This window comes from Phyllobates terribilis, unplaced genomic scaffold, assembly GCF_046119375.1.
Source record: "Phyllobates terribilis strain yellow unplaced genomic scaffold, ASM4611937v1 Scaffold_3__8_contigs__length_932513732, whole genome shotgun sequence".
Taxonomy (NCBI): domain Eukaryota; kingdom Metazoa; phylum Chordata; class Amphibia; order Anura; family Dendrobatidae; genus Phyllobates; species Phyllobates terribilis.
This window is the reverse complement of record NW_027362763.1, coordinates 537,826,820-537,839,020: the sequence shown is the minus strand read 5'-3', so window position 1 is coordinate 537,839,020 and position 12,201 is coordinate 537,826,820. Positions and strand designations below refer to the sequence as shown.

Genomic DNA, 12,201 nt, shown 5'->3' with positions numbered 1-12,201 from the left:
CCGCATTCTCCACCATATGTAAGGCAGCACTAGTCATCATCCTGGGGGATACTCGCTGCACCGGTTAAATTAAGCACACATGCAATGTCCTTCCGGTATTTTCTCAATACAGCAGTTTATTATATTATCATAAAAACATATCACACAGTCCTTCTTAGTTTATCACCGGCATGTTTACACACTTAACATCCGGGAGTCTCTCAAGTAGCAGACAGGCCCAATTGGCCCAAGTTACAGCCTTCAGCAAGGTAATACTATAGCAATGTCTATATAAGTGTCCATATAACAAAGTGTATTACCTTTGCCGGGTTTACTTGCTGCAGTCCATTTAATCCGCCACCACTGTGGCTTTAAGGCTTTCCCAGGTGGGGGTCTCTAGCCGTCGTCCCGTCTAAGGCTACTGGAATGTTTCACGCACACACATCCAGTCTGCGCCTTTCCGGACTCTTCACCAAGCCGCTGCCTTCCAAGGCCACTAGCATCTACACAAGATCCAGCCTCGACCTTTCAGGCTGCCAGGCTTCACGGTATCACGGTGTCCCACACACACGGGGAACAGGCCTCACGCCCAACACACCGAACACACCTGTCTCCCATCAAGCAGGGTTTATATATCCATCCCGTGCACACACACACACACACACACACACACACACACACAGACAGGACCTTGCTGATGTCACAGTCATGTGATCAGACAGACATTCTGTGCGCGCAGGACCTGTGCTATGTCACAGTCATGTGACCAGTCACCTGAGGGGGAAGGTAAAACACATCCTGGACCATTACCGTAATGCCAGCAAGTCGCTGCATTACACATGATTCATGATGCACAGATACGGCGGAGAAATATAGGTATACAACACAGGGCCCAGGCTGCCACCTCATCCTTCACATATGCAAACATGCACGCACACACACACAGTACGCAGACACGCACACACACAGTACGCACGCGCACACAATACGCAGACACGCACACATACAATACGCAGACATGCACACACAATACGCAGACATGCACACACAATACGCAGACATGCACACACAATACGCAGACTCGCACACACACAATACGCAGACTCGCACACACACAATACGCAAACTCGCACACACACAATACGCAGACATGCACAGACACAATACGCAGACGCGCACACACAATACGCAGACATGCACAGACACAATACGCAGACGCGCACACACAATACGCAGACACGCACACACACAATACGCAGACACGCACACACAATACGCAGACATGCACAGACACACAATATGCAGACACACACACAATATGCAGACACGCACACACAATATACGCAGACGCACACACAATATGCAGACACACGCACACAATACGCAGACACGCACACAATACGCAGACACGCACACAATACGCAGACACGCACACAATACTCAGACATGCACAGACACAATACGCAGACGCGCACACACAATACGCAGACGCGCACACACAATACGTAGACACGCACACACACAATACGGAGACACGCACACACACAATACGGAGACACGCACACACAATACGCAGACATGCACACACAATACGCAGACATGCACAGACACACAATATGCAGACACACACACAATATGCAGACACGCACACAATATGCAGACCCGCACACAATATACGCAGACGCGCACACAATATGCAGACACACGCACACAATATGCAGACATGCACACAATACGCAGACACGCACACACAGTGCACAGACATGAGCATGCACACAGTACGCAGGCATGCACACACATACACACATGAACATGGTACACAGATAAACACACACAATATACAGACACGCACAGATACATACATATTTGAACACATTCTTAAAAACACATATACAACAGACATAAATATATATACACAGTCATACACACTGACATACACAGACATTCACATCATACATGCACACACATAAGAAATATTTTTTATATGGGGATTGGGGAAGCTCTCTCACCTGCCCCCTGGCCTGTGTCCCGTCCAGCTCCTCAGTCATGTGGCAGTGTAGGGCCTCAGGGGGGGGTCACATGGCCCTGGACCATCAGAGGGGGGCCACTCGCCGTCAGGGCCCGGGCTGCTTCCCTGGCATCTGTGCAAGTCCGCCGGTGCTGTTCAAGCCCTGCTCTGCTACATGCAGCAGCAGCAGTGTGCTGCTGCTCCACCAATCAGGCCCAGTGCTGTCACTTTCCAGACATGGCCACGCGCTGTGCGCTGTGCGGTTGTGTCTGGTAGTAATGACGCTGCAGGTGCGACACACAAGCACAATTAAAGGCACAGTGTCGCCCCTTCGTGTCATTACTACCAGACACAGCCGCACAACGCAAAGCGCGCGGCCATGTCTGGAAAGTGACAGCACTGGGCCTGATTGGGGGAGCAGCAGCACACTGACCGCACACTGCTGCTGCATGAAGCAGAGCAGGGCTTGAACAGCACCGGCGGCCCTGCACAGATGCCGGGGAAGAGGCCCGGGCCCCGATAACGAGTGGGCCCCCCTGATGGTCCAGGGCCCCGGCACTTGCCCGGATATGCCGGGTGCTGACGCCGGCCCTGATTACATGGTCATAAGTATTCAGACCCTTTGCTCAGACACTCATATTTAAGTCACATGTTGTCCATTTCCTTGTGATCCTCCTTGAAATGGTTCTACTCCTTCATTGGAGTCCAGCTGTGTTTAATTAACCTGATAGGACTTGATTTGGAAAGGCACACATCTGTCTATATAGGAGCTCACAGCTAACAGTGCATGTCAGATCAAATGATCATCATGAGCTCAAAAGGAACTGCCCAAGGAGCTCAGAGACAGAATTGTGTCAAGGCACAGATCTGGCCAAGGTTACAAAAGAATTTCTGCATTACTTAAGGTTCCTAAGAGCACAGTGGCCTCCATAATCCTTAAATGGAAGAAGTTTGGGACCACAAGAAGTCTTCCTAGACCGGTCCGTCCAGCCAAACTGAGCAATCGTGGGAGAAGAGCCTTGGTGAGAGAGGTATAGAAGAACCCCCAAGATCACTTTGGCTGAGCTCCAGAGATGCAGTAGGGAGATGGGAGAAAGTTCCACTAAGTCAACTATCACTGCAGCCCTCCACCAATCGGGCCTTTATGGCAGAATGGCCTGACGGAAGCCTCTCCTCAGAGCAAGGCATATGAAAGCCCGCATAGAGTCTGCTCAAAAACACATGAAGAACTCCCAGACTATGAGAAATAAGATTCTCTGGTCTGATGAGACGAAGATAGAACTTTTTGGTGATAATTCTAAGTGGTATGTGTGGAGAAAACCAGGCACTGCTCATCACCTGCCCAATACAATCCCAACAGTGAAACATGGTGGTAGCAGCATCATGCTATGGGGGTGTTTTTCAGCTGCAGGACAGGACGACTGGTTGCAATTGAAGGAAACATGAATGCGGCCAAGTACAGAGATATCCTGGATGAAAACCTCTTGCAGAGTGCTCTGGACCTCAGACTTGGCCGAAGGTTCACCTTCCAAGAAGACAATGACCCTAAGCACACAGCTAAAATAACAAAGGAGTGGCTTCAGAACAACTCTGTGACCATTCTTGACTGGCCCAGCCAGAGCCCTGACCTAAACCCAATTGAGCATCTCTTGAGAGACCTGAAAATGGCTGTCCACCAACGTTTACAATCCAACCTGATGGAACTGGAGAGGATCTGCAAGGAAGAATGGCAGAGGATCCCCAAATCCAGGTGTGAAAAACTTGTTGTATCATTCCCAAGAAGACTCATGACTGTACTAGCTCAAAAGGGTGCTTCTACTCAATACTGAGCAAAGGGTCTGAATACTTAAGACCATGTGATATATTTCAGTTTTTCTTTTTTAATAAATTTGCAAAAATTTCTACAATTCTGCTTTTTTAGTCAAGATGGGGTGCAGAGTGTACTTTAATGAGAAAAAAATGAACTTTTTAGAATTTACCAAATGGCTGCAATGAAAAAGAGTGAAAAATTTAAAAGGGGTCTGAATACTTTCCGTACCCACTGTACATCTGCATTGTGCCTTCCGTTCATAACCGATGCCCAAAGCTGCACCAAATGGGGCCCAATTGACCCTTATTGCACATTTAGGCTATGCACCTGGAAATGTCTTCAGCATGTATGCAAAATGTTCCATACATTTCTATAGACAAGGTGCAAACCAAAATGTATTAAAAAGTGAAATATACTTTTCTTTTTACTATTGAGATCAATGGCGTTCAGTTGCATATGTCCAGAATGTACATTTGCCATATAGTTTGGGACACTAGTGAAGAGGTTATAAGGGACATATTTATAGGTACCACCTCCTCCTGCTTGGCTAACAACCTCTATGCTGCAAGATTTCAGTCAAAAGAGCCATCAGTCAAGCAGGAGACGGCGGCGCTGGACAAGGAATAGAGCTGGAGTGACAGAGGCTTCAGATCTACCATATTCATTTGCGTATCAATTCAAACGCTGATTTATCAATAACGGAGGAAAGAACTGGCCATGTAAAGGTACGGCTGGACTCAGGCTTGGACTGGCCCTCAGGAGAATCCCACGGTGGGCCCCTATACAAGAATAGGCCAACCACCCTCTTAGGGTATGTGCACACGGTGCGGATTTTCTGCAGTCCTGACACTGCAGAATTTCAGCACCATTTCCGCACCTAATATGCAAATTAGGTTACTTGCAGTTTTTGGTGCGGTTTTTACATGCTGTTTTGCCGCATGCATTTTTTAAATGCGTTTTTTATGCATGCGTTTTTCATGTCTTCATGTTGAAATTAGAGAATACTTTTTTTTTTTAAACAAACTTTATTGATCATCATGTATCATTTTTGTGTGCGTTTCCACTGCGGAAACGCATACAAAACACACATGCGGTTTTTACGCACGCGGATTTTCCTCATCTAATGCAAGTCTATAGGGAAAATCCGCATGCGTTTCCGCAAGAGAAATGGACATGCTGCGGATCTGAAAAACGCACGTCATGTCAGTTTCCGCAGGTGCACAAAAACGCATAGTGGGCATGGGATTTCTAGAAATCCCATCCACTATGCGGTAACAGCTGACCGCTGCGGTTTTGACGCAGCATAAAAACGCAGAGTCAAAACCGCAGCAAATCCGCACCGTGTGCACATACCCTTACAGTATATGAGCAGTACTTGGCACTATATACACTGCTCAAAAAAATAAAGGGAACACTCAAATAACACATCCTAGATCTGAATGAATGAAATATTCTCATTGAATACTTTGTTCTGTACAAAGTTGAATGTGCTGACAATAAAATCACACAAAAATCATCAATGGAAATCAAATTTATTAATCAATGGAGGCCTGGATTTGGAGTCACCCCCAAAATTAAAGTGGAAAAACACACTACAGGCTGATCCAACTTTGATGTAATGTCCTTAAAACAAGTCAAAATGAGGCTCAGTATTGTGTGTGGTCTCCACGTGCCTGTATGACCTCCCTACAATGCCTGGGCATGCTCCTGATGAGGATGGTCTCCTGTGGGATCTCCTCCCAGACCTGGACTAAAGCATCCGCCAACTGCTGGACAGTCTGTGGTGCAACGTGACATTGGTGGATGGAGCGAGACATGATGTCCCAGATGTGCTCAATCGGATTCAGGTCTGGGGAACGGGCGGACCAGTCCATAGCTTCAATGCCTTCATCTTGCAGGAACTGCTGACACACTCCAGCCACATGAGGTCTGGCATTATCCTGCATTAGGAGGAACCCAGAGCCAACCGCACCAGCATATGGTCTCACAGGGGGTCTGAGGATCTCACCTCGGTACCTAATGGCAGTCAGGCTACCTCTGGCGAGCATATGGAGGGCTGTGCGGCCCTCCGAAGAAATGCCACCCCACACCACTACTGACCCACTGCCAAACCGGTCATGCTGAAGGATGTTGCAGGCAGCAGATCGCTCTCCACGGCATCTCCAGACTCTGTCACGTCTGTCACATGTGCTCAGTGTGAACCTGCTTTCATCTGTGAAGAGCACAGGGCGCCAGTGGCGACTTTGCCAATCCTGGTGTTCTGTGGCAAATGCCAAGCATCCTGCACGGTGTTGGGCTGTGAGCACAACCCCCATCTGTGGACGTCGGGCCCTCATACCACCCTCATGGAGTCGGTTTCTAACCGTCTGTGCAGACACATGCACATTTGTGGCCTGCTGGAGATCATTTTGCAGGGCTCTGGCAGTGCTCCTCCTGTTCCTCCTTGCAAAAAGGCGGAGGTAGCGGTTCTGCTGCTGGGTTGTTGCCCTCCTATGGCTCCCTCCACATCTCCTGGTATCTGCTCCATGCTCTGGACACTGTGCTGACAGACACATGTACCCTTCTTGCCACAGCTCGCACTGATATGCCATTCTGGATGAACTGCACTACCTGAGCAACTTCTGTGGGTTGTACTGTAGACACCGCCTCATGCTGCTGTACCTCTAGGGGTGAGAGCAATGGCAAAATGAAAAAGTGACCAAAACAACAGCCAAAAAGGATGAGAACAGAGAAATGGTCTGTGGTCACCACCTGAAGAACCACTCCTTTATAGGGGGTATCTTGCTAATTGCCTACCATTTCTACCAGTTGTCTGTTCCATTTGCACAACAGCAGTAGAAATTGATTCACAATCAGTGTTGCTTCATAACTGGACAGGTAGATTTCTCAGAAGTGTTATTGACTTGGAGTTACATTGTGTTGTTTAAGTGTTCCCTTTATTTTTTTGAGCAGTGCACTTGAATCACTATGTACAGACAAAGGAAGCATCTTATTCACTTAATCTATCCAGCTCATTGTTATATAAATTTGTGATTGCGGATAATGTCACATTTGCACGTAGTTTGAAAAGTGGGGCCTGGAATTGGTTACTGGTGGGCCCTTAACACCCCAGTCTGACGCTGGCTGGACTTGCCTTTGAAAGAACTACATGCACATATAAATAGTTTAGGGGGTGAAATCCTACAGAGAGATTCCTTTGAGGCTATGTTCCCAAATGAGATTTTAGTGCATTTTTGACGCTGCGGCAGAAATGCAGGGACTAAGGCCACGGCCCCACTATCAGTATTTGGTCAGTATTCGGTCAGTATTTTTTCTAAGGAGTGGGAGCCAAAACCAGGTGAGGAGCAATCAGAGGAAAGGTATAATAGAAACAAGTCACCAATTCTGCATTTATTACCCACTCCTGGTTTTGGCTCCTACTCCTGAGAAATAATACTGACCAAATACTGATAGTGGGGCCGTGGCCTTATAGTTCCAGCAAAGTGGATGGGATTTATAGAAATCTCATGCCCATTGTACTTTTTTCTTTACTCAGCGTAAACAGTAGTGTGTGTTTCAACTGACGAAGGTGCGATACCGAAACGCGCGTCGGGGTAGGCGCCATCGTGCTCTGGTATAGTATATACATATACATGTGCTTGCTATAGACAATCCCTGTTATCTATGTATGAGCTTTATTGGACAAGTTAGTAGTTGGAATTTTACCCATGGTATTTTGTTATTTCTATTTGAGTGGCCAGCGAATAGGAGTGGATCACTATATATGACCATAAGGTCAAATACATTATGATGCATTACTGTGTTGCCCCTATTAGTGCTGGTAAAGTTTTGTTCCATTATCTATGACATTGTAGACCTATTAAAGGTTTTTACATTTATACTATTTAAAGCTATATAGATATACTTCTCTATTTATAATATACACATTGCACTTTAGATATACAGGATATACCATTATGCTTGACTGTATATGCACTTTTTGACCAGCTATCACACTGATATACATATATGGATATGATATTTTCTTGTCTTTATTTAAATGTACCAGTTTCATGTGAGTGCCTCTCTATGTAGTGCCACCTTTGGCCAAACCATGATTGAATAAAGGTTTTTTACGTATCCGTTTATTTTTGGTCTATTTTTGTTCGGTTGTTCTCTTTTTGTGTTTTGGATTGTGTATATGTTCCGAATTGACCAGGTCCAATGCAGATATGGTTATAAGATAAATAGTAATGTTTATTATAAACCTACATAATGCACTCTTTGCACTAAGTACATTAATTTTTGTGTTTCAAATCGGCAGAATGTCAATTTCTCTTGTGAGTACACTGAGTTTTCTGTGCGGATTTTAACAAAAAAACTGCATAAAGATGCGGAAAATCCGCAGGTAAAAAACGCACATGACTTTTTAATACGTTTCCGTTTCCGCAGGGAAAAAACATCAAAAACACATGTAATTCTTACCTAAGTAGATCAATAAAATTTTGTCAAAGCCAAATACCAGAAATTATCAAAAGCAAAGCAGCTTTATTTAAGATATGACAAACCAAAGAGATTAAAAAAACAGCGTGAAAAACACGATAAAAACGCATGTTAAAAAAACACTATGAAAAAAGCAAGTAACCTAATTTAAATAATAGGTGCAGAAATTTTGCAGTGTCAAAAAACTCAACAAAAGCTCATCATGGGAACTTGCCTTAAAGTTGGTTATAGCGGCTTCACACACTGCTCCTTTCCCTACGTACCACTGCTTAAGCCACCCACGGGGAACTGCAGCGCTAGTCAAATCAAGGGATGGTTCATGGCTAGAGACTCCAGCTGTAAACAGGCTCCAGTGCCAGGTCCGTGCCACGGCCTCATAGACTATGTGAGCCCCCCAGTGATCGGACCCTCCCAGTGGTAGGACCAATCATAAAGTGATGGTATCACTTTAAGGCAATAGGAATACTAATGGATGTTGAAGCATCATGTAGCCATCGATATTAGAGATGCTGAGCAATCGGAAACACAAACGATCACGGCCATATTTTGCCCCAAGTGGACAGGGCAGCAGGTGTGAACTTTTCCTAATGTACTAATGAACCTTGTGCATCAGTAACTGACTGATAACATTTCTTTGCGCACTTATCAGTGACTAGCCTTTGCCTTTAGTACGTTTACAACTAGGTCACCCCTTTGCACACACCTTTTTAACAATTTTTGCACACCTGTGTGTTAAAATTAAGCATTATTTCAATAGCAATTATTTGTGAATCTTACAATCTCAAACACATTGGGGCAAGTCTGCAGAATACGGGTTCTGCATGGTGTTACATAAGAGGTCATAGAGATTTCAGCATCGGATCTGCTGTGTATAAACAGATCTTTACTTTTTTTTTCAGGTGTCATATAAGTATATACCAAAAAACACAAAATTTTACAAACCTGACAACATGGAGATGCTGCCAATATATCATAAGTATACATTGTTCCCAGTTGATGCCAACTCCCATCCCATCGAGACTTGCATTTAATGCAGATGATTTTATGAACGCCTTCTAAGCAGTCCACGCAGACAGCATACAAGTGCATAAGTCTTCCTGTGATGGAAAACACAGCGACGATCAGTACAACCAAGAGACGGAACAAAATCAGATCACATAATAAGCAAATGAGTATGGTGCATGTTAAAAATAGGATTTATGGCTCCACCTTGTGGACATCCACCATATACACATGTGCACTGCTAAACACTGTCTAGCTATGTAAATCCTGGCCACTTCATAGTCTGTTTTTCATGTTGTTCTATCCCAGTTTTTCATGGATAGAACACACACCCATTAAATTGCTATTCATATGTCCATGTTTTTTTTGCAGACTGTCGTAGCACCATAGGTCACACGCTTATATAGGTCTTAAAGAGTCTTGTTGGCATTGTATATACATAATTTCCTTGTATTACATTTGTACATATATAATATATATATATGTATACATATATAATATATATATTGTAAGAGGGTCACTGGTAAAATACTGGAGGGGAGATATGTTTCACTGAGGTTATTAGCTTCAGTGATATGAACCTGGAAGTTTGCTCCATCATGTTATGTGCTGAGAGGGGTTAATCAGCCATGACAGGGCCAGGTTTATTATGAACAGCTAAAGAGTTACACGGGACAGCTGTTCACCATATCTCCTTCCGAGGGTGTGATCCAGGAGGTAAAAGTTTAGCCTCTGGACTCACTCAGAGTTCTGAGTATTCTGAAGGGGAGCGGACCTCCAGACCTGTGCTCTTGTTAAACAGAGTTGAACCCTATTTTCTAAGCGGGTGGACCCCGCAGTTATACGGACTGTACAGAGTGCCGTTTGTTTATGCCAAGAAGATTGAACATGTCTATTTTTGTTTTGGATTGGTTTATGATGCATGTTTTAATAAACATGTTGAAGATTTAAATGAAAAGCATTCCTCAGAGTACCTCGTTAAAGAAGTTGTTCACTACTTTATATGAACCCCCCAACGTATCCCCCCGGGGCCCAGTAGTGATTTTGTAAATACCTTGCGGTGCCTTTTCTGCCTCTGAGTGGGGCTATCAGTGGCCGCTCACAGGCATCACGAGACAAGTCACTGATGTCACGTAAAGTGAGGCGTGACATCAATGACGCGCTCCCTGCGGTGGATCCGCTGGGTGTGACACACGGGGTAACCTCGCCCACAAACCAGCAGCCACCGTGGAAAGCAGAAGTGAGTACCCCGTGCTGCAGCCGGAACTTGACGTGACATGAGCGGATGTCAGAGCCAGCTACAGCCGGGGGTCACGTGATGCCTGTGAGCGGCCAAGGATAGCGCCGCTCACAGGCAGAAGAGGCACCACAAGGTATTCAGAGAAACACTTATGGACCCAGGGGGAATACATTGAGGGATCATATAAAGTAGTGGACAACACCTTTAAGCAGCCGAGTGAGTTGATCTACCACTATATATATACATACACACACAAGCGCACACATATTATATATATATATATATATATATATATATATATATATATATATATATATATATATATTATATATTATATATATACATATACATACACACACAGTACAGACCAAAAGTTTGGACACACCTCATTTAAACATTTTTCAGTATTTTCATGACTATAAAAATTGTACATTCACACTGAAGGCATCAAAACTATGAATTAACACATATGGAATTATATACTTAACAAAGAAGTGTGAAACAACTGAAAATATGTCTTATATTCTAGGTTCTTCAAAGTAGCCACCTTTTGCTTTGATGACTGCTTTGCACACTCTTGGCATTCTCTTGATGAGCTTCAAGAGGTAGTCACCGGAAATGGTCTTCCAACAATCTTGAAGGAGTTCCCAGAGATGATTAGCACTTGTTGGCCCTTTTGCCTTCACTCTGCGGTCCAGCTCACCCCAAACCATCTCGATTGGGTTCAGGTCCAGTGACTGTGGAGGCCAGGTCATCTGGTGTAGCACCCCATCACTCTCCTACTTGGTCAAATAGCCCTTACACAGCCTGGAGGTGTGTTTGGGGTCATTGTCCTGTTGAAAAATAAATGATGGTCCAACTAAACACAAACCGGATGGAATAGCATGCCGCTGTAAGATACTGTGGAAACCATGCTGGTTCAGTATGCCTTCAATTTTGAATAAATCACCAACAGTGTCACCAGCAAATCACCCCCACACCATCACACCTCCTCCTCCATGCTTCATGGTGGGAACCAGGCATGTAGAGTCCATCCGTTCACCTTTTCTGCGTCGCACAAAGACACGGTGGTTGGAACCAAAGATCTCAAATTTGGACTCATCAGACCAAAGCACAGATTTCCACTGGTCTAATGTCCATTCCTTGTGTTCTTTAGCCCAAACAAGTCTCTTCTGCTTGTTGCCTGTCCTTAGCAGTGGTTTCCTAGCAGCTATTTTACCATGAAGGCCTGCTGCACAAAGTCTCCTCTTAACAGTTGTTGAAGAGATGTGTCTGCTGCTAGAACTCTGTGTGGCATTGACCTGGTCTCTAATCTGAACTGCTGTTAACCTGCGATTTCTGAGGCTGGTGACTCGGATAAACTTATCCTCAGAAGCAGAGGTGACTCTTGGTCTTCCTTTCCTGGGGCGGTCCTCATGTGAGCCAGTTTCTTTGTAGCGCTTGATGGTTTATGCAACTGCACTTGGGGACACTTTCAAAGTTTTCCCAATTTTTCGCACTGACTGACCTTCATTTCTTAAAGTAATGATGGCCACTCGTTTTTCTTTACTTAGCTGCTTTTTCTTGCCATAATACAAATTCTAACAGTCTATTCAGTAGGACTATCAGCTGTGTATCCACCAGACTTTTGCACAACACAACTGATGGCCCCAACCCCATTTATAAGGCAAGAAATCCCAC

General features: G+C 44.8%; 1 protein-coding gene across 2 annotated transcripts in view; it reads right to left on the bottom strand.

The window, feature by feature from the left end:
• The window catches only part of HECA (hdc homolog, cell cycle regulator), a 71,008-nt gene that overhangs the window by 8,899 nt on the left and 49,908 nt on the right, over positions 1-12,201 (bottom strand). For both annotated transcript variants that reach the window (XM_073671345.1, XM_073671346.1), the window contains one exon: positions 9,222-9,376. In XM_073671345.1, the coding sequence (XP_073527446.1) occupies positions 9,222-9,376 (155 nt within the window). The remainder of the gene's footprint in view (positions 1-9,221; positions 9,377-12,201) is intronic.